The 26736-nt window shown below is 35.3% G+C and overlaps 3 protein-coding genes, 3 non-coding genes and 2 pseudogenes across 6 annotated transcripts; 3 read left to right on the plus strand and 5 right to left on the minus strand.

The window, feature by feature from the left end:
- Positions 1 to 7: 7 nt before the first annotated feature.
- LOC130980116 (photosystem I P700 chlorophyll a apoprotein A1) lies at positions 8 to 2814 on the minus strand. Its single transcript, XM_057903758.1, has one exon. It carries the CDS (start codon positions 2511 to 2513, stop codon positions 261 to 263), a length of 2253 nt encoding a protein of 750 aa, XP_057759741.1. The 5' UTR covers positions 2514 to 2814; the 3' UTR covers positions 8 to 260.
- A 2456-nt stretch (positions 2815 to 5270) lies between these two features.
- On the minus strand, positions 5271 to 6876 carry LOC130980131 (30S ribosomal protein S4, chloroplastic). The gene is made up of 2 exons (XM_057903770.1): positions 6820 to 6876; positions 5271 to 6562 (listed from the first exon to the last, which is right to left on the minus strand). Exons 1-2 carry the CDS (start codon positions 6859 to 6861, stop codon positions 5948 to 5950), a joined length of 657 nt encoding a protein of 218 aa, XP_057759753.1. The 5' UTR covers positions 6862 to 6876; the 3' UTR covers positions 5271 to 5947.
- On the plus strand, positions 5648 to 5735 carry TRNAS-GGA (transfer RNA serine (anticodon GGA)). The gene has a single exon. It is a non-coding gene; the product is annotated as a tRNA-Ser (tRNA).
- TRNAT-UGU (transfer RNA threonine (anticodon UGU)) lies at positions 6831 to 6903 on the minus strand. Its single transcript has one exon. It is a non-coding gene; the product is annotated as a tRNA-Thr (tRNA).
- Positions 6904 to 8734: 1831 nt separating this feature from the next.
- Positions 8735 to 11001, minus strand: LOC130980122 (NAD(P)H-quinone oxidoreductase subunit J, chloroplastic-like). Its single transcript, XM_057903761.1, has 2 exons — positions 10495 to 11001; positions 8735 to 10009 (listed from the first exon to the last, which is right to left on the minus strand). Exons 1-2 carry the CDS (start codon positions 10766 to 10768, stop codon positions 9711 to 9713), a joined length of 573 nt encoding a protein of 190 aa, XP_057759744.1. The 5' UTR covers positions 10769 to 11001; the 3' UTR covers positions 8735 to 9710.
- On the plus strand, positions 8828 to 8900 carry TRNAF-GAA (transfer RNA phenylalanine (anticodon GAA)). Its single transcript has one exon. It is a non-coding gene; the product is annotated as a tRNA-Phe (tRNA).
- Positions 11002 to 13238: 2237 nt separating the features above from the next.
- LOC130980117 (ATP synthase subunit beta, chloroplastic-like) lies at positions 13239 to 15270 on the minus strand (annotated as a pseudogene).
- A 115-nt stretch (positions 15271 to 15385) lies between these two features.
- LOC130980119 (ribulose bisphosphate carboxylase large chain-like) lies at positions 15386 to 17068 on the plus strand (annotated as a pseudogene).
- The last annotated feature ends 9668 nt before the right edge of the window (positions 17069 to 26736 follow it).

Consider the following 26736-nt stretch of genomic DNA (forward strand, 5'->3'; position numbering starts at 1 on the left):
ATACCCATGTCTCAAAATTTCCCTGCCAAGCTACATGAAACAGATTCCCGGAAGTCCACAGAAAAATTATTGCTAATTGTCCGAAATGCGAAGCAAAAATATTTTGATAAAGACGTTCCTCAGTAATATCATCATGACTCTCGAAGTCATGTGCGGTAGCAATACCAAACCAAATACGACGAGTAGTGGGGTCCTGAGCTAAACCTTGGCTAAACCTTGGAAATCTTAATGCCATAATGCTTTTCAAATCCTCCTAGCCATTATCCTACTGCAATAATTCTTGCTAAGAAGAATGCCCATGTTGTGGCAATTCCACCCAGAAGGTAATGGGTTACTCCTACAGCACGTCCCTGTACAATACTCAAGGCTCTAGGCTGAGTAGCAGGAGCAACTTTTAATTTATTATGAGCCCAAACGATGGATTCAATAAGTTCTTGCCAATAACCACGCCCGCTGAATAGAAACATTAAACTAAAAGCCCATACAAAATGGGCACCCAAGAAAAAGAGACCATATGCAGATAATGAAGAACCATAAGACTGAATTACCTGGGAGGCTTGCGCCCATAAGAAATCGCGGAGCCACCCATTAATGGTAATGGAACTCTGCGCAAAGTTTCCTCCTGTGATATGAGTAACTACCCCTTGATCGCTTATAGTACCCCAAACATCTGACTGCATTTTCCAACTGAAATGGAATATGACTACTGAAATTGCATTGTACATCCAGAATAGCCCCAAGAAGACATGATCCCAAGCGGATACTTGGCATGTCCCTCCTCTTCCGGGTCCATCACAAGGGAAACGAAAACCGAGATTTGCTTTATCCGGTATTAATCGCGAGCTACGAGCAAATAGAACACCCTTTAGGAGTATCAATACCGTTACATGAATTGTAAATGCATGAATGTGATGGACCAAAAAATCTGCAGTTCCTAATGGAATAGGTAACAAAGCAACCTTGCCCCCCACTGCCACTAAATCACCACCGCCCCAAGTCAAACTGGTGCTTGTTGTTGCACCAGGAGCCGTTGTGTTCGGTGCTAAAGCGTGGGTATTTTGTATCCATTGAGCAAAGACGGGTTGTAATTGTATAGCGGTATCTGAAAACATATCTTGGGGGCGCCCTAAAGCGCTCATGGTATCATTATGAATATACAAACCAAAACTGTGAAAGCCTAAAAATATGCATACCCAGTTTAGATGTGATATGATTGCATCGCGATGCCTAAGGACACGATCTAATAGATCGTTGTATCGAGTAGTTGGATCATAGTCTCTTACCATAAAAATGGCTGCGTGCGCAGCAGCACCAACTATGAGAAATCCACCAATCCACATGTGATGTGTGAACAATGATAGTTGGGTCCCATAGTCGGTAGCTAGGTATGGATAAGGAGGCATAGAATACATATGGTGAGCTACAACAATAGTCAAAGAGCCTAACATAGCTAAGTTAATAGATAATTGAGCATGCCATGAAGTTGTTAGGATCTCATATAGACCTTTATGACCCTGGCCTGTAAATGGACCCTTATGGGCCTCTAAGATCTCTTTTATACCATGACCAATCCCCCAGTTGGTTCTATACATGTGACCAGCTATCAGGAAAAGAATCGCAATAGCTAAATGATGGTGCGCAATATCAGTCAGCCATAAACCGCCAGTTACTGGATCTAATCCTCCACGAAAAGTAAGAAAATCCGCGTATTTTGACCAATTCAAGGTGAAAAATGGAGTTGCTCCCTCGGCAAAACTGGGATAAAGTTGAGCCAAAAGATCCCGATTCAAGATAAATTCATGAGGAAGTGGAATCTCCTTTGGATCTACTCCAGCATTTAAAAATTGGTTAATTGGTAAAGATACATGTACTTGATGCCCGGCCCAAGAAAGAGATCCAAGTCCTAGTAATCCTGCCAAATGGTGATTCAACATAGATTCTACATCTTGGAACCAAGCCAATTTTGGAGCAGCTTTGTGATAATGAAACCAACCAGCAAAAAGCATTAAGGCTGCAAATACTAATGCACCAATTGCGGTGCAATAAAGTTGTAATTCACTAGTTATTCCAGATGCTCGCCAAATCTGGAAAAAACCGGAGGTTATTTGTATTCCTCGGAAACCCCCGCCAACATCACCATTTAATATTTCTTGGCCCACTATTGGCCAAACCACTTGGGCACTAGGTCCAATGTGAGTTGGATCACTTAGCCATGCTTCATAATTGGAAAAACGAGCACCATGGAAATACATGCCACTAAGCCAAAGAAAGATGATGGAGAGTTGGCCGAAATGGGCACTAAATACTTTTCGGGAAATCTCCTCTAAATCACTAGTATGGCTATCGAAATCATGAGCATCAGCATGTAGGTTCCAAATCCAAGTAGTAGTATCGGGTCCCTTAGCTATTGTTCTTGAGAAATGACCGGGTTTTGCCCATTCCTCGAAAGAAGTTTTTATGGGATCTCTATCTACCAAAATCTTTACTTCTGGTTCCGGCGAACGAATAATCATTGAGTCCTCCTCCTTCCGGACAACACATACAAAGAGACCTGCCAATATAAAAAAAAAAGATTAGTGAACTTTTGAGAGATTTTTATATTGAGTTTCTTTCTATTCTATCTCCCATCTATCTATTCCAATTTTTTTCTTTAGTTATTCACTAGAACAATTATGATCCGGAAGTTAATCCGGGGCAAGTGTTCGAATCTATTATGACATAAGATATAGGCGCTCAACGGACCTTTTTGAATCCTCTAAAACTCCTTCTGGACTTTGAATTGAAATTCAATAATTTTTTTGTGCAACCGGGATTCAGATTTGAATTTGAAATTCAAAGATGGAATTTTTTTAATTTTATGTCTTATTAAATAATTTAATAGAAGAGATTATTATGCACTCTATTTCCAATTACGTGAGCAGTCATCAGCATTGCTAGAGGCCATACTGCTATTTTTAGTTTTTTTGAGTTTCACTTTTAGTTTGAATAACAGAAAAAAGGCAAATTCTCTGCTGTATCCACATACCATTTATCTCTACAAAATACGAGACGAAATAGAACGATTTTTTTAGAAGGGATATAATGGAATTTTTGGATTGACTATTACTATAGCCTAATATATTTATATAATAGATATTTAGAATATTATTCTAAATTTTCAGTTTTATTGGATGGACTGATGTAGACAACAAACATTTAATTACATTAAATATACATTTAAATACATTAAATATACATTTAAATGAAATATGCATTAAATATTCTAAACTAAATATTAAATATAATAATATATAAATAAGATTATTTAGTAAGATAAATATAGTAAGATAAATATGAAATATAAAAATAAATATGGAAATAATATATATATATATTAAGATATAAGGGTATATAGAATAATATAAATAGAACTAAAAAAAAAAGAGTGTTTTTATTAAATTAAGAACGCCCTGTGATCTTCAACCAATTCTGTGCTTCAATATAATTACCGGGGGTAAGGGCTATAGCTTGTTTCCAATATTCAGCGGCTTGATCAAACCAAGCCTCAGCAATTTCGGAATCTCCCTGTCGAATGGCCTGTTCTCCGCGGTCGGAATAGGTGAGTAAATTCCTTCCCTTAGAACCGTACTTGAGAGTTTCCTGCCTCATACGGCTCAGCAGTCAATTGTTCCATTTTTCTGGAATTAACCAAAAGAAAATGGAATGGGTTAACTACATGAGTTTCAAACTTGAATTTTGATTAAAAAAGGGTTTCATCTCTTTTTCTTTTATTTTATAGTTTATCTTTTCTCCTACCTTCGAAGAATAACACATCTACATTAACATTCTCTAATTTTCTGAAAGGTAACTATCTCAATTTCATATATCATATACTTTCTAATATGACATTTCTATGGTCTATAGAATCTTTGAGAAAGACTTCTTTTTATTTTTCATAAGAAAGAAAAGACTTACTATCTGTGGGATCTGATAAACCGCTGCTCAAAACCTTAGGGTAGGGGATCAACTTTATTACATAAGTGGATTCCTAACTCTTATATCATGATAGATTTTGTATCATGATATAAGTTGTAAGCAGTTCTTATTGTCTCGGCCTAAAACCTCGCCAATTGATCTTTACGGCGCTTCCTCTATCAATTGGATCTTTTATCCATAGAAAAAAGTATCTAGGCATATCTCTATTTCTTCATTTTTTTTTTACTTTTATATTCTATGAAGTTTTTTTGTTTGCTACAGCTGATAAAAATCGTAGTTTTGAACGATATATATGTACAAAGCCTTTTTTTCTATAGTGGAGATAGTCGCACGTAATGACAGATCACGGCCATATTATTAAAAGCTTGGGGTAAAAACGGATTTCGTTCGAGTGCCCGAAAATAATATTCTAAAGCTTTTGTATGTTCTCCGTTACTTGTGTGAATAAGGCCTATGTTATAAATAAAGGATATAACTTCGATCATAGGGATCAATTTCCAGTCGCATAGCCTCATAATAATTCTGTAAAGCTTCTGCATAATTTCCTTCAGATTGCGCCGACATCCGTTACGGTCGTCATTCAGTTCAAAGCTCCAGAACCGTACGTGATATTTTCATCTCATACGGCTCCTCCTTTATGTGTATAATGATAAAAAAAATGAATACATTAAATCAAAAAAAAATTCCAGTATTCTCTCTCATTATCACCTGTGCAGGGCTAGTGTTTTTACAAGAAATCTCTAGCCAACCTTCCTGTAAAAGATCTTTTCTTAACATCAAGTTTGTTGGTACTGGATAAAAAGGATAACTCCAACAATATCTTTGTCCTCAACGCCGCTTAATTTCCCGGAATTAGTCACCTCAACACCCTTCGATGGTTATACGGGTATCCAAAAATACGAACGAGATGGGCTTGTTGTCCCAACCATTCTTGTTAGTTCCGATCCCGAAAAGAAAGGAAGAATTTTTTTACAAAGTTTTCGTGTTGTCGATTCCTAATCGTAGTGCTTCTTCCCCCATGCCGCCTATTGCTACTAGTGGAGTAAGGTTAATCTAACTCCATAGTATAGGTATAACCTTTCGCTTAATACTAAAAATCTATAATTGAAGCATATGAGGCTGCATTAATCGGGGATACACGACAGAAGGAATTTTTTTTTTTATTTGTAAACTTCACCTTCAGCAAGCGTCGGTTTTTTTCCATTTTTTTACGAATAAATAATGTGTCTTTCTCATAAGACTGAGATCGGTAAAAAAAATAATCAAATCGCACCATCTCTGTAATAAGTAATGCCTCCTTTTCTCCCGAGGTTGTCGGAATTATTCGTAATAAGATATTGGCTACAATAGAAAAGGTCTTGTCAATAAAATTTCCATTTATCCGAGATCTAGGCATAGGTAGGAATCCATTCGAAAATTGAATTCTTTATCGCGTGAGAAAAAAGAATCCCACAAACAAAGGAATTGTACAATACAAATAGTACGAAATAACGTAAAAAAGGACTCATTAATGAATTTTTTTAGCCTACGGCCTAGAAGTTGGTTTTTTTTATAAACAAAAAATTATTTCGTATAGGTCGAATTGATTATTTATTTTATATGGGCGCCTATCCAAAAATGGAATATGAATCATTCACTATTGCTCCGGTTTCTGGGCCATAATCATCATGGGGGAGAGATGGCCGAGTGGTTCAAGGCGTAGCATTGGAACTGCTATGTAGGCTGTTTGTTTACCGAGGGTTCGAATCCCTCTCTCTCCGTTAATTCATCAATCTGCAATATCTCAAATGCCAACGGATACCATTATTCCAACTTTAGTTGCTATGAATTTTCAATTCCAATTTTTTTGGTAATATGAAATGCAAAATACTGGAAAAAGTGGACAGGGAATGCAAATCGTCCTATATCCATGTAGATGATACCTGAATGAGCTAAAATTCTCGTATCAAAACTCTTGTTTTTTTAGTTAGTATTAAGTCTGACGAGAATAATATTCTACAACCAGCAATTCGTTGATTTTCAAACCAACCCATTGACTATCTATTATTTGATTTACTAATCCTTTATATTGGAATGGATGAAGGGTTAAATGGTTTGGCAATTCCTCACGTGGGGCTGAATCCAGAGAATTTTGAATCAGAGCTTTCGATTTTTGTTCATCTTTCGCTGTAATAATATCTTGAGGTTTGCAGCGATAACTTGGTATATCTACTATACGACCATTAACTAAAACATGTTTATGGTTAACTAATTGGCGGGCTTGAGGAATAGTCGAAGCCATACCCAATCTAAAAAGTATGTTATCCAAACGCATTTCAAGTAATTGTAGTAAAACCTGACCGGTTGACCCCTTGGCTTTTCCGGCGATACGAATGTATTTAAGCAATTGGCGTTCTGTAAGACCATAATGAAAACGCAATTTTTGTTTTTCTTCTAAACGAATACGATATTGAGATTTTTTACCGGAGCGTGATTGGTTTCTAAATTCGCTTCCGACTGTAGGCTTTTTACTAGTTAGTCCAGGTAAAGTCCCCAGACGGCGTATTTTTTTGAAACGAGGCCCTCTGTAGCGTGACATAAAGACTCCCTTTTTAATTAAAAAATGAAAAATCGAAATTAAAACTAAACTAAATGACAAATATGATATGAGAAATGAAGCGAAATTCACAAAAGCATTGTAGTACAAAGAAGAATTGTATGAATTCTATCAATATCTGAACCTTATTCTATTTATAGAGAAAAAAGGAGGTTTGTTTCTTGAGTTGTTCTACAGAGATCAAACTTCACCAATTTTGGATTCCTAAAAAAAAGACATTATCCATTTTTAAAAAATAAAACAACAACAAAAAGAGAAAAGCCGGCTATCGGAATCGAACCGATGACCATCGCATTACAAATGCGATGCTCTAACCTCTGAGCTAAGCAGGCTCATATAAAAGAAAATGCGCATGCATAGGAATTAAATAAACTAATAGGATCTTAGTTATTAACAGTTTGGAATTTGCTATTCCGAACATAATGAATATGTCATAATTCAATTATTACAAATTGAATATTAAAATAAAATTAGAAAAAAAAATATATATTTCATTTCTTTTATTTATTATCATTTCGAATTTGTAAAAATTCTATTACAGTTACAGTAATTATATTAATAGATTAATATAGTAATATATACTATTAATATAGTAATATATATTATATACTAATATAGATAGTATCTAGAATTTAGAATATTCTTATCCATTAAGATTTAATATGTATAAATCTATCCATAATCTATCTATAAAAGATTGGATTATCAGGATAAATTTAACCATATATTTATATCCTTAAATTAATTGAATTTATATAAGATAAAGAATTCTCAATTTATATACAGAATGAATTCTAAAAAGTAATTATCAATTCGATATCTCTATCGAATTTCTATTTTATTCGAAATAATCAAAAGAATATCCCAATTACTAACTGAAAGAAAGAGAAAGACCCAATCCAGATCATAATGAAAGATTCCCGTGTTTTCCTTCGGAAAGGTAAAAACTAAGACGAAAAAAAAATCGACCCTTCGAGTATTACAAATTGTATGAAAAAAGATTATAGAAGTAAGGGGCTTTAAAAAAGATATAGATATATGGTATCTATCTATGTATATTGAATTGCGAATATAGAAATAATACAATTATTTCAGATTCGACAAAATCTGGATATCCGATATAGATGAAAGAAAGTAAATAAAATGGGTGGAAACATTTTTCAATAGCGGAATATATTTCTAATAAATTCTACAGTTCCGACATAATTATAAAAAAAAAACATCTTAATGCGATTCTAATCGCAAGGAAAAAAAGGGGGTATGGCGAAATTGGTAGACGCTACGGACTTAATTGGATTGAGCCTTGGTATGGAAACTTACCAAGTGATAACTTTCAAATTCAGAGAAACCCTGGAATTAACAATGGGTAATCCTGAGCCAAATCCCGTTTTCGGAAAGGAAATAAACATTAAGAAAGCGAGAATAAAAAAGGGATAGGTGCAGAGACTCAATGGAAGCTGTTCTAACAAATGGAGTTGACGACCTTTCCTTTCGCGTGAGGAAAGGAATCCTTCTGTACAAATGAAATTCTCGAAAGGCTATACAGAAATATGTATATAGACTTGTTTACGTATTTGTACTGAAATACTATTTCAATTGATTAATGAATACACTACTCGAAATCCCTATTTTTGAATCCTTATATCACAAATGGAAAGATGTCTATCACAAATGAAAGATGTGAATCAAATCAATTCCAAGTTAAAGAAATAATTGAATATTCATATTAACTGATCAATTTATTCACTCCATCCTAGTCTGATAGATCCTCTGAAGAACTGATTAATCGGACGAGAATAAAGATAGAGTCCCATTCTACATGTCAATCTCGACAACAATGAAATTTATAGGAAGAGGAAAATCCGTCGACTTAAGAATCGTGAGGGTTCAAGTCCCTCTATCCCCAAAAGACCTGCTTAACTCTCTAATTCTTTTTCCCATATGTTAGTTTTTTTTTTTCAATTTTTGAAATTCGTTATGTGTCTTATTTAGTATAGTCTTTCACAAATGGATTCGAGTAGAGTTTTTCTTTCTTTTTCTTATCACAATCAACAATCATAAGTATTTGTTTGGAATATGTATTGGAATACATTGGAATCTATTTGGACTATGGAATAAATAATATTCTTATATATATATGCTAATAATAATAATATATTCTAATTAGAATTTTTTTTTGTCTTGTTTTTAGTTGATATGGAGTCATTGACATATATTTAAGTAATCTAATAAGATTAATATGATGCCTCAAGAGAGGTCGGGATAGCTCAGCTGGTAGAGCAGAGGACTGAAAATCCTCGTGTCACCAGTTCAAATCTGGTTCCTGGCACATGATGAATTTGTATGAGTATCTTTTATCCATAATCTATATTCATTAAAATGAAATAGGAATATGGATTGTGAATAATAGATACGTATTCTTTTTTATCGGATGTTGATACATATTAATTTATCCATCTAGGTGTCTGGAGATGTTTACTAGATGAGTAAAGAATAGGTGTATGTTCCCGGTATATGTTTATGTCTATAACATTAAATTAAATAGAATATGTAAAAAAGTGAACCCCCCTTTTTTTGTGGGGGGGCTCCCAAAAGAATATTAATAGTTCAATAATATTCGAATGGTTACATTAAATGGTTGAAAGATCAAAAAGTCTCGTCTTGGAAAGTTCAAGGGTGGGAATAGTCAAAAAAAATCTCGGATACATTACAAAGAGAATCGGACCTATGTATTTTCCTTTGATATTTCATTTCTATTTTCTGCATCTCCTTTGCTTTCATGTTACTTTCTTTTTCGCGGCAATATAATAGAATAGATATTGATGTGAACGTTACATAGTTCATGATGCAGAACTTTTTCAGTTCATCCTATTGGCTTGGCTCATACGAAAAAAGTATTGTTCAAAATTTACAATCTCAATGAATCCTTACCCAAATCTTTTTTGCAATACCCACATTATTGTTGTGAATTTTGTTATCTATCCAATCCCTATATGGGAATGGGACTTCCATTATTCTTTTATTCTGTCTGATTGAACTTCAATTACTTTTTTGGTCTCTAAGAGAATGAATGGATATTCCTTGAATATTTTTCTTTTTGGTTGTCGAAATGCCAGATTTGTTTTTGTATTTTTATCATTTAGTAAGCATCTTGTATTTCATAAAAATTGGGGGCGATATAATCTTTACGCAAAGGCCATCCTATCCAATTTTCGGGCATTAAAATACGTTTCAGACGCGGATGATTTTCATAAGAGATTCCTAACATATCATAAGATTCCCTCTCTTGAAAATCCGCACTTTTCCAAACCCAGAAAATAGAAGGAATTCGGGGATTTTTCCTTGGTACATATACTTTTATGCATACCTCTTCCGGTTGATCTATCCCAGACTCTATTCTTGTAAGATGATACACACTAGCTAACAGTCCTCCTGGTGCTACATCATAGGCACATTGGGAACGTAGATAATTGTAACCATATACATATAAGATGACAGCAATGGAATGCCAATCTTCGGGCTTTATTTGTAAAGTTTCGATTCCTTGGTAGTCGAAACCCAAAGATCTATGAACAAGTCCATGTTTGACTAACCAAGCAGACAAAGGACCCTGCATTTTTTATTTCTCCTGCTATTTTTGTTGTATAAGTTTTGTATGAGTCTTTTCCATTTCCATTACGGTGAAATTCTTGAAGATTGACTTGCTATTTTTTATTTATTGTATATTGGATTTTTGTAAAAAACAAAAAGGATTCGGTCTAATTAATTACTTGGCTTCGTGGCAGGATGCTTACTTTTTTTATATTTGAAAAATATGTCCGAGGTTATCTCCGAAGTGAATGGTGGTTGATAGAAAAACCCTTGATTATAATTGCCGGTATGAGTACTGCGTTCAACATGAAACTTGTGGTTCGTAGTAAAACACCTATTTTCTTGTTGAGACCTAATATGATCTTCATCGATTTCTCGAGATATTTTCTTACGAAGTTTTGTTATAGCATCTATAATGGCCTCTGGTTTAGGTGGACAGCCTGGCAAATAGACATCCACGGGAATTAGCTTATCAACTCCCCGAACAGTACTATAAGAATCGGTACTGAACATACCCCCTGTAATTGTACAGGCTCCCATAGCAATAACATATTTTGGTTCGGGCATTTGCTCATATAATCTAACTAAAGAAGGAGCCATTTTCATAGTTACTGTGCCCGCTGTTAAAATAAGGTCTGCCTGCCTAGGACTAGATCGCGGTACCAGTCCATAACGATCAAAGTCGAATCGTGATCCTATTAATGAAGCAAATTCAATGAAGCAACAACTGGTACCATAGAGAAGCGGCCATAAACTGGATAGTCTTGACCAATTTGAAAGATCATTTAATGTAGTTGAAATAACTGAATTTTGGGTTGTTCGATCAAGTAAGGGAAACTCAATGGAATTCATAACTGTCTAAATGTTTTTTTTTTATTATCTAAATATTCAAGAATTAAGACCATTCTAATGCCCCTTTTCGCCATGCATAAACTGAACCAACAATTAGGATAAGCACGAAAATTAAAGCTTCTATAAATACGGATATCCCCAATATATCAAAACCTATTGCCCAGGGATAAAGAAAAACCGTCTCAACATCAAAAACAACAAAAACTAGAGCAAACATATAATAACGGATTCGAAATTGTAACCAAGCATCACCCATTGGTTCTATTCCCGATTCATAACTAGAAAGTTTTTCGGGCCCTTTGCTAATCGGGGCTAAAATTCCAGAAATTAGAAATGCCAAAATAGGAATAAGACTGGATATTATTAGAAATGCCCAAAAAATATCATAGTCGTAAAGCAAAAACATAAATGTACTCCTATGAATGTGGAAAATCTAACAGAAACAAATTAGTAGTTGTTATTAGTCGATTGGAATATATGTTATTAGTCGATTGGAATATCGAATTTCTAGAATTCGATTATTTAATCTATTTAGAATTCTATCTAATTTTGAAATTTTTCATTATTCTATCTAATATTAACATAACCTATTCTATGAGAGATTCTTTTATATTTCAAAATCCAAGGTATAATATTATTATGTATAGTATTCTAAATCTAGAATACTAATAAATGCGATATATTAGATACTCAATTTGTGAGTATATTTAACAAGAAATAGAAATATATATATTATTATCTTAGGGTATATATTATTATCTTAGGGTAGGGCTATACGGACTCGAACCGTAGACCTTCTCGGTAAAACAAATCAAACTGTTTATTATAAAAATGATTTGAATTGTTTAAAAAACTCAACATGCATCTTTTTTGCATTGGGCTTTTTCATTAACTGATATTTCGATCAGTTAGTCTACCATCTTTTTTCTTGACAGAAAGAATAAGAAGATGATTCCCTGTGCTCTGATTTTTGATTTTTATTACAATCAAAGAGCACTACCAAAGTGTTTCAAAGAAAGGGGGTTATCCTGACGTAGGTCTGCTTATGGCCTAGATCAACTTAAGTTTAATGGACTCTCTATCGAACTACTAAAAAAAATTGAAAGTATCAAGAAATGAAACCCTATACACCTTAAAGTTCATAAGATAGGCCGAAAAGAGAATTTTTTTGAGGTCCCTTTACTCATTATGCATAGCATTGAATAGACTGGGTATTCACCTTATCAATATCTCAAATCAATGATGGATTCTACTGGACGTCTCAACCCTTTGTCAGACTATTGTTCTCTTGTTTTGTTCCCTAAAGTGGAGTAAGACATCGATTTCTCAAAAAGATCAACTCTTTTAATTACATGATGGACTCCTTTGAAAAAAAAAAACATTGGCGCGCGTGTAAACGAGGTGCTCTACCTAACTGAGCTATAGCCCTTGCGTTCTTGATACATATTTGATCATATTATATCCAAAAATTCTTGTCAAGATGAATATTCCGTGATCAAATTCTTTTTTATTGATATTGCCTTGGTATTGCGTATATTTAATATTCCTTTTATAATCCATTGATCTGATAGACGGGTACCCCCCTTCCCTTTTCTTTCCATTTTTTGTAAAAAATGACCTACTTAACTCAGTGGTTAGAGTATTGCTTTCATACGGCGGTAGTCATTGGTTCAAATCCAATAGTAGGTAAGTAGGTATAGGTCGAACTTATTAGCTACCATTGACTATGGTAGCTAATAAGTTCGACCTATACCTTTTTTTGTATATTTTCTTCTATTTCATTTTTTTATTTCACTTTTTAGAATTATTCGTATACACCAATTTTCTTATTGCGAAAGCATATTGATAGCCTCTACTCGTGTCCTAGCTCGTCGGAGAGATAGATTTGCCTCGATTAGTTGTCTCTTGCCTTCAGCTTTACTCAAGTTAGCTTCTGCTATTTCAAGAGTTTGTTTAGCTTCTTCTGGATCAATGTCACTACTCTTCTCGGCATCATTTACTAAAATGGTGATCTTATTATTGCCTATTCTAGCAAAACCACCCATCAGAGCCATTGTTACCCATTGGTCATTAAGGCGTATTCTCAAGATACCTATATCTACAGCTGTAGCAATAGGTGCATGATTTGGTAATACTCCAATTTGTCCATTAGTGGACAAAATAATTTCCTTCACTTCTGAATCCCAAACAATTCGATTGGGGGTCAGTACACAAAGATTTAAAGTCATTTCTTCAATTTCCCCTCCATTTCTAAGTTCGTAGCCTTCGCAGTTGCTTCATCGATATTACCCACCAAATAAAAGGCTTGCTCGGGAAGACCGTCTAATTCTCCAGAAAGAATCAATTTAAACCCTCTAATTGTTTCTGCTAGACCTACATATTTTCCTGGCGAACCGGTAAATACTTCTGCTACGAAAAAAGGCTGTGATAAGAAACGCTCAATTTTCCGTGCTCTTGCTACAGTTAAGCGATCCTCTTCGGATAATTCGTCCAACCCAAGGATAGCTATAATGTCCTGAAGTTCTTTGTAACGCTGTAAAGTTTGTTTAACTCTTTGCGCAGTTTCATAATGTTCTTCACCAACAATCCGAGGTTGGAGCATAGTTGACGTTGAATCTAAAGGATCTACAGCTGGATAGATACCTTTGGCAGCCAATCCTCTTGATAGTACGGTCGTAGCATCCAAATGTGCAAATGTCGTAGCAGGGGCAGGGTCGGTCAAATCGTCTGCGGGTACATAAACTGCTTGAATAGAAGTTATAGACCCTTCTTTGGTAGAAGTAATTCTTTCTTGTAAGAACCCATTTCGGTACTAAGGGTCGGTTTGATAACCTACAGCGGAAGGCATTCGACCCAATAAGGCTGACACTTCGGATCCCGCTTGGACGAATCGGAAGATATTGTCGATAAATAGAAGCACGTCTTGTTCATTAACATCTCTGAAATATTCCGCCATAGTTAGGGCAGTTAAACCAACTCTCATACGGGCTCCAGGCGGTTCATTCATTTGACCGTACACTAGAGCAACTTTTGATTCTCCAATAGTTTTTTCATTAATTACTCCGGATTCTTTCATTTCCATGTAAAGATCATTTCCCTCACGAGTACGCTCCCCCACTCCGCCAAATACGGATACACCGCCATGAGCTTTGGCAATGTTATTGATCAATTCCATAATAAGTACTGTTTTACCCACTCCAGCTCCGCCAAAGAGTCCAATCTTTCCTCCACGGCGATAAGGAGCTAAAAGATCTACTACTTTAATTCCGGTTTCAAAAATGGATAATTTTGTGTCTAATTGTATAAAGGCAGGCGCGGATCGATGAATAGGAGATGTTGTGCGAGTATCTACAGGACCCAAATTATCAATAGGTTCGCCAAGTACGTTAAAAATTCGTCCTAGAGTTGCTCCGCCCACTGGAACACTTAGGGGAGCTCCCGTATCAATCACTTCCATTCCTCTCATTAGACCATCTGTAGCGCTCATAGCTACAGCTCTAACTCGATTATTTCCTAATAATTGCTGTACTTCACAAGTCACGTTAATTTGTTGACCAACAATGTCTCGACCCTTTACTACCAGAGCGTTGTAAATATTTGGCATCTTCCCTGGAGGGAAAGCTACATCCAATACCGGACCTATTATTTGGTCGATACGTCCCAGGTTTTTTTTTTCAAGCACAGAAATCTCAGGACCAGAAGTGGTAGGATTTATTCTCATATTTTAATATATCCTTTTTTTAGTTTTAGTTAGATTAGAAGATTTTTGAAATCAAATTCAAAAAAATGCTTGATAACAAAGCAAAGTAAGTTGATCAGTTAATTAAATAGAAATAATAAAATAATAAATCGGAGTTAGTACTCTAGTTTGTACCATCCAAACAATTCAATTGTTTAACGTACTGCCTCCATTGCAATGGTTGAATTTTTCAACTTCAACCAAATGATTCAAAAAATTAATAGAATTAAATTATTAATTTGTATGAAATCTTTTCTTTTTAGTTGGATGAAATCTTTCGAAAGTCTTGAATTTGTCTATAATTATAGACAATACCGCCTATATTTTCTATGGGATTCGAACCTGAACTTTATTTACGATTTGGTTCTTCTATATCATCGGCACCTATTGCTCATATTTCATGGGCGAGCATACAATTTATACCTAGTATTTTTTTTTTTACTATTTTGACATCTAGGATTAACATATATTACTGTCAAGGTCAAGAATTACTTTTTTATTTAGATTAGATATATTTTTTTTTTGATTAAAAAAAAAGGATAAGAGATTGCGAAAAACCAAGGATTGGGTTGCGCCATACATATGAAAGAGTATACAATAATGATGTATTTGGCAATCAAATACTACGTTTAATAACAAACTATTCGGATTGATTGATAATATTAGTTGATCATTTTTTGAAAGATTCTTGTGAAGTGAAAGGTTTCGTTAACTACTAAGTATAGTAGTGTCGAGTAGATCTGGTTGTTGCGATAATTCTTAATTCATGAGTTGTAGGGAGGGATTTATGTCACCACAAACAGAGACTAAAGCAAGTGTTGGGTTCAAAGCTGGTGTTAAAGATTATAAATTGACTTATTATACTCCTGAGTATGAAACGAAAGATACTGATATCTTGGCAGCATTCCGAGTAACTCCTCAACCTGGAGTTCCTCCGGAAGAAGCGGGTGCCGCGGTAGCTGCCGAATCTTCTACTGGTACATGGACAACTGTTTGGACCGATGGGCTTACCAGTCTTGATCGTTACAAAGGACGATGCTACAACATCGAGCCGGTTGCTGGCGAAGAAAATCAATATATTGCCTATGTAGCTTATCCTTTAGACCTTTTTGAGGAAGGTTCTGTTACTAACATGTTTACTTTATTGTAGGTAATGTATTTGGGTTCAAGGCCCTTCGCGCCCTACGTCTGGAAGATTTGCGAATCCATCTCTTATATTAAAACTTTCCAAGGTCCGCCTCATGGCATCCAAGTTGAAAGAGATAAATTAAACAGTATGGTCGCCCCCTATTGGGATGTACTATTAAACCAAAATTGGGGTTATCCGCGAAGAATTACGGTAGAGCAGTTTATGAATGTCTTCGCGGTGGACTTGATTTTACCAAAGAGATGAAAATGTGAATTCTCAACCATTTATGCGTTGGAGAGACCGTTTCTTATTTTGTGCCGAAGCAATTTTTAAATCCCAGGCCGAAACTGGTGAAATCAAAGGGCATTACTTGAACGCTACTGCAGGTACATGCGAAGAAATGATAAAAAGAGCTGTATTTGCTAGAGAATTGGGCGCTCCTATCGTAATGCACGATTACTTAACAGGGGGATTCACTGCAAATACTAGTTTGGCTCATTATTGCCGGGATAATGGACTACTTCTTCATATCCATCGTGCAATGCACGCAGTTATCGATAGACAGAAGAATCATGGTATGCACTTTCGTGTACTAGCTAAAGCGTTACGTTTGTCTGGTGGAGATCATTCACGCCGGTACCGTAGTAGGTAAACTTGAAGGGGAAAGAGATATTACTTTAGGTTTTGTTGATTTATTACGTGATGATTTTATTGAAAAAGATCGAAGCCGTGGGATTTATTTCACTCAGGATTGGGTTTCTCTACCAGGTGTTCTTCCCGTTGCTTCGGGGGGTATTCACGTTTGGCATATGCCTGCTCTGACCGAGATCTTTGGAGATGATTCCGTACTCCAATTCGGTGGTGGAACCTTAGGGCATCCTTGGGGAAATGCACCAGGTGCCGTAGCTAATCGAGTAGCTCTCGAAGCATGTGTACAGGCTCGGAATGAGGGTCGTGATCTTGCTCGTGAGGGTAATGAAATCATCCGTGAGGCGAGCAAATGGAGTCCTGAATTAGCTGCTGCTTGTGAAGTATGGAAGGCGATCAAATTTGAATTCCCAGCAATGGATACTTTGTAATCCGGTGGTTACTGTTCGTTCTAGATAATTGCAATTAAACTCGGCTCAATCTTCAAAAAAGGATTGAGCCGAAGACAAAGATACTTAATTTATTGCATAAACATAATATATCTTTTTTTTCTTTTTTATTATATCCATAAAGTTCTATATTCTAATCGATTAGATATATCTTATCTATTAGATATATATATTAGAGTCTAGAAATGTAGAGTATATAAATAAATGGATATGGAATAGTTAAATTGGAGTATTTCAATAAAGAGAAATAGAAAAAATTGAATTAATAATTTAATAATTTTTCTAAAAAATTAGAAAGAATATTGACAAATATCAACTAGAATATATTTATTTATATAATAATAATAAAAACAAATTACTAAAAATATAATCAAATTCGATTTATATTAATATTTCATTTTTTTTTTCGAATTTGAATTCATTTGTTTTTCGCGATTCTATGTTTTCAACACTAATATTGACAACAGTATTGAAAACAAATATAATCCGATCGTGAAGAAATCGATCGATTTCTTCACGTTACAGAGGCAATTTTTAGCAAATAGTGAGTTCGTTAAACTTTCTGTGATACAAACATGAAGTTCCTTTTTTATTTTATTTTTATTCAAGGGTAAATAAATAAAAAAAGAATTAATTTAATTTGAATAAAGGATACCACTCTTGACAAAGAAAAGGTTGGTCCATCTTTTTTTTTATTTACGCATCCTATTTTTCCTATTTTTTTTTTTGAAGGGGGGAGGGGGTTGCTAACTCAATGGTAGAGTACTCGGCTTTTAAGTGCGACTCCATTTTTTACACATTTTTATGAAGCAATTGTTTCGTCCATAACCTCGGTAGGGTTTGTAAGACCACGACTGATCCAGAAAGGAATGAATGGAAAAAGCCGCATGTCGTATCAATAGCGAATTCTAAAAGGATCTCATTCTTATTGGATCGGACCATTTTTTTGTTTGAATTCGTGAACAAAATCAGTTGGGTTTAAGTAATAAAGGGATAGAACTTGGCAACTCCAATTATAGAGAAACAAAAAGCAACGAGCTTTCATTCTTTTTAATCGAATGATTACCCCATCTAATTGGACGTTAAAAATATATTAGTGCTTGATGCGGGAAAAGCTTTTCCCATGAATGGATTATTTATTTTTGTTATGAGTCCTAATTATTAGCTATTCTCCATTACGGGGTGGCGATCAATGTGTAGAAGAAAGAGTATATTGATAAAGATATTCTTTTTTCCAAAATCAAAAGAGCGATTAGGCTGATAAAATAAAGGATTTCTAACTAGCTTGTTATCCTAGAACAATTAGGTGGAAAAAGCAAGTGGAGAGAATCCGTTCATCATTTTTTGGTATCTATTCATAATTCGTTTTAATTCGAATATCTAGAAATACCCCGTTTTGACTGTATCGCACTATGTATTGGATTTCCAATCCAATAAATCTTTGATCCCTTTGACAAAATGGAATTTGAAAAATGAAAGAATATCAAAGATATTTAGAACTAGATAGATCTCGTCAACAGAACTTCCTATACCCACTTATTTTTCGGGAGTATATTTATGGACTCGCCTCTGGTCATGATTTTAATAGAAATCGATATATTTTGTCGGAAAATGTGGATTATGATAAGAAATCTAGCTTACTAATTGTAAAACGGTTAATTACTCGAATATATCAACAGAATCATTTGATTCTTTTTGATAACGATTCAAGTAAAAATCAATTTTGGGGGATTTGAGTTTGAGTTAATTTTCTTGAAAATGTGAAAATGGAATACACTTTTGGATTCAGTCTGGTTTTGCTTTAATTGATTTGGTTTTAGAACCTGTTAAAGAGGGTTGCGAAATGATTTGGTTGGGACCCAAAAAGGGTGGCAAAGTCCAAGTTTTAGAGGAGATGCTGCCGAAATTTCTATAAAATCTAAGTCTTTATTTGAACTGTTATTTGAAAAATTATGAATTTAATGCCTTTACTATTTTACTTGGAGGATTGTGAATTTAAGACTTTTATTATCGTTACTTGGATCAATTATGAAAGTGATGAAGCTATGTTTTGAAAAGAATTATTGAAAAGAGAATTATGACTTCTCCTTATTTTCTAAGAAAAATATTATGCCTTTGGGTGCAAGTCTTTCGAAAGAGATTTATGCTTTAAGGCTGTTTTAAAGGTGAAAAGGGTTTATGTTTTTTTTTTTAATTTAACTTAAAGATTGTCACTTGGAGGAGTTTTAGTGACTTTAAAAGAAGTTGGATTTCGATTGACAAATTTCATTTTTTTTTTATATTTTAGAGTTTTAAAGTGTCCATTGAATTCTAGTTTAGCAAAACAAAAATGATTTTCGAGCTGTTGGAAACGCTTCATATTTTTATCAAGAGGGTTGAAATTGGTTTTGATTCAAGTGAACGAGATGGTTTTGAAAATGTGGTTGCAGCAAGTGATTACACGAGTCGGCTTGGCTTAGATTCTATTTTTATTACTCAAATCAAGAATTTAATGCTTTTCAGATTTTAAATGAATTTGAGGAAATGAGTTATGTTATTCTCCTCTAAAGTCTTGAGACTTAGCTGAAGAATTTTATTACCGAATCCTATATTAGGATGAATGATTTTGAATCCTTTAAAGGAGATTTTAATTTGGCCTGGTTTTGAAATTTTGGAAAGATGATGCTGATGGTGACTTTGTTTTAGAAAAGAGAAATTACATTTGAGGAAAGGTGGCTATGAGCCTGAAAAGATTTGTGAAATGAGGATTTTAAAGCCAAGACTAGAAAGAATTGATTTTTGACTTCAAAGTGAAGTGGTTTGAGAAAAAGTGATGTATAACTTGAATGATGATTTTATGAATTTTATGATATTGGATGGTGGAAGTACTATTATGTTATGAGCCAGAATGGCTGTATATGATAATGAATCATGGCTGATTTTTGGAATATGTTATGAGCTGGAATAGCTGTATATGATAATGAATTATGGCTTATTGTGAAATATATTATGAGCCGGATGACTGAGTATGAATATGGATGATTATTGAGTTAAAAAAGTGATTGTTGCACTTCCAATTATCTAAGATACGAGTTTCCCTAGTGGCTAGCCACCACGTGCTCCAGGTTGAGACTCGATACTCTGCTGACCCTATGTCGTAAGTGTGGCCGGATACTGTGAAAGTTCCGGATGAGCTCGTCCCCGTGGATAGACACCAGTGTGGGTGTTGTGTGATTATGATTTTGATTATGATTGTGAATAACTCGAGTTGGGGACAGTCCAATGGTTAGCTACCAGGACTTGTCAGGTTGGCTTTATAACCGACAGATGAGACTCATCAACCACAAGGATAGACATTCATCATATGCATCTATGTGCCATTGTTTGGGTGTTCATATTGTACTTGGTTTGCCTATGTGATTAATTATGTTTAACTGTTAATTGTTCTACTTGATATAACTGCTTGTTTGTGCCTGAGCTGTCCTACTTGTGTTTGCAACTGAAACTCGGTTGGATTGTGGTGAATTGGCTGCTATTTGGATTGTCTGGACCTAGGACCGTATTTGATTATGAGATGGGCCGAAAGTTGTGGTTGGTTTTGTGATTTTGGTTTAGAAAAGTGTGAAAAACTAAACTGGTTCAGCATAGACTTAATGAACCTATGCTTGGAACAGCTTGGTCATTCATATTGTGCAAGGAAAACTTTCAAAAAAAGGCTTTTGGTTTATTTTGTTGAGGAATTAACAGCTTCATCTTTCAGAGAGGATTTTAGATTTTTATATTAAACTTTTGGTTTTGGAATGATGCATAAAACTATTTTTAATCACTGTAACGATTTTACCTTTACGTATCCTATTATAGTAATTCTCAAAAACCCTCTACTAAGAACCCTTTCGAGGATGATGTTTGATGAGCGGATAATTTATACGCTTTTTGGCATTATTTTTAGGTAGTTTTTAGTAAGTTCAAGCTACTTTTAGGGATGTTTTCATTAGTTTTTATGTTAAATTCACATTTCTGGACTTTACTATGAGTTTGTGTGTTTTTTTGTGATTTTAGGTAATTTCTGGCTGAAATTGAGGGACTTGAGCAAAACTCTGAAAAAGGCTGACAAAAGGACTGCTGATGCTGTTGGAATCTGACCTCCCTACACTCAAAATGGATTTTCTGGAGCTACAGAACTCCAAATGGCGCGCTCTCAACGGCGTTGGAAAGTAGACATCCAGGGATTTCCAGAAATATATAATAGTCCATACTTTATTCGGAAATTGACGACGTAACTTGGCGTTGAACGCCAAGTACATGCTGCTGTCTGGAGTTAAACGCCAGAAAAACGTCATGATCCGGAGTTGAACGCCCAAAACACGTCATAACTCGGAGTTCAACTTCAAGAGAAGCCTCAGCTCGTGGATTGATCAAGCTCAGCCCAAACATACACCAAGTGGGCCCCGAAAGTGGATTTATGCATCAATTACTTACTCATGTAAACCCTAGGAGCTAGTTGATTATAAATAGAACATTTAACTAATGTATTTGACATCTCTGGACGCCTAGTCCTTAGACTCAGGGGGCTGGCCATTCGGCCATGCCTGAACCTTTTACTTATGTATTTTCAACGGTGGAGTTTCTGCACACCATAGATTAAGGGTGTGGAGCTCTGCTGTACCTCAAGTATTAATGCAATTCTATTTTCTTCCATTCAATTCAACTTATTCTTATTCCAAGATATTCATTCGCACCCAAGAACATGATGAATGTGATGATTATGTGACGCTCATCATCATTCTCACCTATGAACGCGCGTGATTGACAACCACCTTCGTTCTACATGCAACCGAGCTTGAATGTGTATCTCTTAGATTCCCCAACAGAATCTTCGTGGTATAAGCTAGATAGATGGCGGCATTTATGAGGATCCGGAAAGTCTCACCTTGTCTGTGGTATTCCGAGTAGGATCCTGGGAATCCAGAAAGTCTAACCTTGTCTGTGGTATTCCGAGTAGGATTCCGTTAATGAATGACTGTGACGTGCTTCAGACTCGCAAGTGCTGGGCGTTAGTGACAGACGCAAAAGAATCAAGGGATTCTATTCCAGTAGGAGCGGGAACCAACCAGTGATTAGCCGTGCTGTGACAGAGCGCGTGAGCGTAGTTTTCACTGCGAGGATGGGATGTAGCCTTCGGCCAGTGTGATGCCTCCAGACGATTAGCCATGCGAGTGACAGCCGCAGAGGACCATTTTCCAGAGAGGATACAAAGTAGCCATCGTCGAACGGTGAACCCCTATACACAGCTTGCCATGGAAAGGAGTAAGAAGGATTGAGTTGAAGCAGGAGGAAAGTAGGCGTTCTTGAGCCATACAGTATCTCCATTCGCTTATCTGAAATTCCCACCAATGAATCTGCATAAGTATCCCTTTCATTATTTCTATTTTCTTATTTCTATTTTCGAAATCATAAACAAATTTAATCTGCCTAACTGAGATTTACAAGGTGACCATTGCTTGCTTCATATCAACAATCTCTGTGGGATCGACCCTTACTCACGTAAGGTATTACTTGGACGACCCAGTACACTTGCTGGTTAGTTGAACGGAGTTGTGTTCACTCGTGCCAATTTCAAATTCCATATAAGTACAAGGAGATCAATTTTAAGGATCACAATTTCGTCCACCAAGTTTTTGGCGCCGTTGCCGGGGATTGTTCGAGTATGGACAACTGACGGTTCATCTTGTTGCTTAGATTAGGTAATTTTCTTTTCAAAAATCTTTTTCAAAATTTTTCTTTTTATTTTTCGTTTTTCCAAACTATATTTTCGAAAAAATTAATAAAAATTCAAAAAAAAATCATAAAATCATAAAAACCAAAAATATTTTGTGTTCTTGTTTGAGTCTTGAGTCAATTTTTAAGTTTGGTGTCAATTGCATGTTTTAAAAATCTTTTCTTGCATTTTTCGAAAAAAATCCATGCATTCATAGTGTTCTTCATGATCTTCAAGTTGTTCTTGATAAGTCCTCTTGTTTGATCTTGATGATTTCTTGTTTTGTGTTGTTTGTTGTTTTTCATGTGCATCTTGGCATTCATATTTTCCATGCATTAAAGATTTCTAAGTTTGGTGTCTTGCATGTTTTCTTGCATAAAAAATTTTTCAAAATTATGTTCTTGATGTTTATCATGATCTTCAAAATGTTCTTGGTGTTCATCTTGACATTCATAGCATTCTTGCATGCATTCATTATTTTGATCTAAAAATTTCATGCATTGAGTATTTTTGTTGTTTTTCTCTCTCATAATTAAAAATTCAAAAATCAAAAAATATCTTTTCCTTATTTCCCTTCAAATTTTCGAAATTTTGGGTTGACTTGGTCAAAAATTTTTAAAATTAGTTGTTTCTTACAAGTCAAGTCAAAATTTCAATTTTAAAAATCCTATCTTTTCAAAATCTTTTTCAAAAATCATATCTTTTTCATTTTTTTTCTTATTTTTGAAAATTTTAAAAAAATTGTTTTTCAAAATCTTTTCCTTATCTTTACATCATATTTTCGAAAATTCACTAATAATTAATGTGATTGGTTCAAAAATTTGAAATTTGTTACTTTCTTGTTAAGAAAGGTTCAATCTTTAAAGTTCTAGAATCTTATCTTGTAGTTTCTTGTTAGTGAAGTAAATAATTTCAAAATTTTTGAATTAAATCTTTTTATCTTTTATTTAATCTTTTTCAAAAATTTTATCTTTTTCAAAATTTGATTTCAAAATATCTTATCTAACTTCTTATCTTCTTATCTTTTTAAAATTTGATTTCAAATCTTTTTCAATCAACTAACTAACTTTTTGTTTGTTTCTTATCTTTTTCAAAACCACCTAACTACTTTTCTCTCTCTAATTTTCGAAAATATCTCACCCCTTTTTCAAAAATTCTTTTTAATTGTTTTAAATTTTAATTTTAATCTTATTTTATATTTAATTTTCGAAAATTACTAATCCTTTTTCAAAATTATTTTCGAAATTTCCCTTCTCTTTTCTTATTCTATTTAATTATTTAATTACTAACACTTCTCTTCACCTCTCTTCATCCAAAAATCCGAATCTCATTCTTCATTCTTCTACCCCTTTCTTTTTCTACTAACATAAAGGAATCTCTATACTGTGACATAGAGGATTCTTCTTTCTTTTCTTGTTTTCTTCTCTTTCATATGAGCAGGAACAAGGATAAAGGCACTCTTGTTGAAATTGATCCAGAACCTGAAAGGACTCTGAAGAGAAAATTAAGAGAAACTAAATTACAACAATCCAGAAACAACCTTTCAGAAATTTTCGAACAAGAGAAGGAGATGGCAGCCGAAAATAATAATAATAATGCAAGGAGAATGCTTGGTGACTTCACAAAGCCAACGTCCAAGTTTGATGGAAGAAGCATCTCCATTCCTGCCATTGGAGCCAACAACTTTGAGCTGAAACCTCAGCTAGTTGCTTTAATGCAACAAAACTGCAAGTTTTATGGACTTCCATCTGAAGATCCCTATCAGTTCTTAACTGAGTTCTTGCAGATCTGTGAGACTGTAAAGACGAATAGAGTTGATCCTGAAGTCTACAGACTCATGCTTTTCCCTTTTGCTGTAAGAGACAGAGCTAGAATATGGTTGGATTCACAACCCAAGGATAGCCTGGACTCCTGGGATAAGCTGGTCACTGCCTTCCTGGATAAATTCTTTCCTCCTCAAAAGCTGAGCAAGCTGAGAGTGGATGTTCAAACCTTCAAACAAAAAGATGGTGAATCCCTCTATGAAACTTGGGAAAGATACAAGCAGCTGACCAAAAGATGTCCATCTGACATGTTCTCAGAATGGACCATATTAGATATATTCTATTATGGTCTCTCTGAATTTTCGAAAATGTCATTGGACCACTCTGCAGGTAGATCTATTCACCTAAAGAAAACGCCTGAAGAGGCTCAAGAACTCATTGATATGGTTGTAAACAACCAGTTCATGTATACTTCTGAGAGGAATTCCGTGAATAATGGGATACCTCAGAAGAAAGGAGTTCTTGAAATTGATACTCTGAATGCCATATTGGCTCAGAACAAAGTGTTGACTCAACAGGTCAACATGATCTCTCAAAATCTGAATGGATGGCAACATGCATCCAACAGTACTAGAGAGGCAGCTTCTGAAGAAGCTTATGATCCTGAGAACCCTGCCATGGCAGAGGTTAATTACATGGGTGAACCTTATGGAAACACCTATAACTCATCATGGAGAAATCATCCAAATTTCTCATGGAAGGATCAACAAAAACCTCAACAAGGCTTTAACAATGGTGGACGCAATAGGCTGAGCAATAGTAAGCCATATCCATCATCTTCTCAGCAACAGACAGAGAATTCTGAACAAAATACTTCTAACTTAGCCAATATAGTCTCTGATCTGTCAAAGGCCACTTTCAGTTTCATGAATGAAATAAGATCCTCCATTAGAAATTTGGAGGCACAAGTGGGCCAGCTGAGTGAGAAAGTCATTGAAACTCCTCCCAGTACTCTCCCAAGCAATACAGAAGAGAATCCAAAAGGAGAGTGCAAAGCCATTGACATAGTCAATATGGCCGAATGCACAAGGAAGGAGGAGGACGAAAATCCTAGTGAGAAAGACCTCCTGGGACGTCCCTCAAGCAAGAAGGAGTCTCCTATTAAGGATCCAAAGGAATCTGAGGCTCATATAGAGACCATAGAGATTCCATTAAATCTCCTTCTGCCATTCATGAGCTCTGAAGACTATTCTTCCTCTGAAGAGGATGAAGATGTGACTGGAGAGCAAGTTGCTCAATACTTAGGAGCTATCATGAAGCTGAATGCCAAGTTGTTTGGTAATGAAACTTGGGAAAGTGAACCTCCCTTGCTCATTAGTGAACTGGATTCTTGGATTCAGAAAACTCTACCTCAAAAGAAACAAGATCCTGGCAAGTTCCTAATACCTTGTACCATAGGCACCATGAACTTTGCAAAAGCTCTGTGTGATCTGGGGTCAGGGATAAATCTTATGCCACTCTCTGTAATGGAGAAGCTGGGGATCATTGAGGTACAACCTGCCTTGTTCTCATTACAATTGGCAGACAAGTCATTGAGACAAGCTTATGGATTAGTAGAGGACGTGCTAGTAAAGGTTGAAGGCCTTTACATCCCTGCTGATTTCATAATCTTAGACACTAGGAAGGAAGAGGATGATTGCATCATCCTTGGAAGACCCTTCCTAGCCACAGCAGGAGCTGTGATAGATGTCAACAGAGGTGAATTAGTCCTTCAATTGAATGGGGACTACCTTGTGTTTAAGGCACATGGTCATCCCTCTGTGACAAAAGCGAGTAAGCATGAAGAGCTTCTCTCGGTTCAGGGTCAAGAAGAGCCCCCACAGTCAAACTCTAAGTTTGGTGTTGGGAGGCCACAACCAAACTCTAAGTTTGGTGTTAAGATCCCATATCCAAACTCTAAGTTTGGTGTTGGGACTATACAACATTGACTTGATCACCTTGTGGCTCCATGAGAGCCACTGTCAAGCTATTGACATAAAAGAAGCGCTTGTTGGGAGGCAACCCAATTTTATTTATCTAATTTTTATTTTATTGTTATTTTATGTTTTATTAGGTACATGATCATGAGGAGTCACGAAAAAAATCATAAAAATTAAAAATAGAATAAAAAACAGCAGAAGAAAAAATTTTCACCCTGGAGGACGCACAGGCTGGCGTTCAACGCCAGTAAGGTGCATCTGGCCGGCGTTCAATGCCA

Source organism: Arachis stenosperma, chromosome 5 (genome assembly GCF_014773155.1).
Source record: "Arachis stenosperma cultivar V10309 chromosome 5, arast.V10309.gnm1.PFL2, whole genome shotgun sequence".
Lineage (NCBI taxonomy): Eukaryota > Viridiplantae > Streptophyta > Magnoliopsida > Fabales > Fabaceae > Arachis > Arachis stenosperma.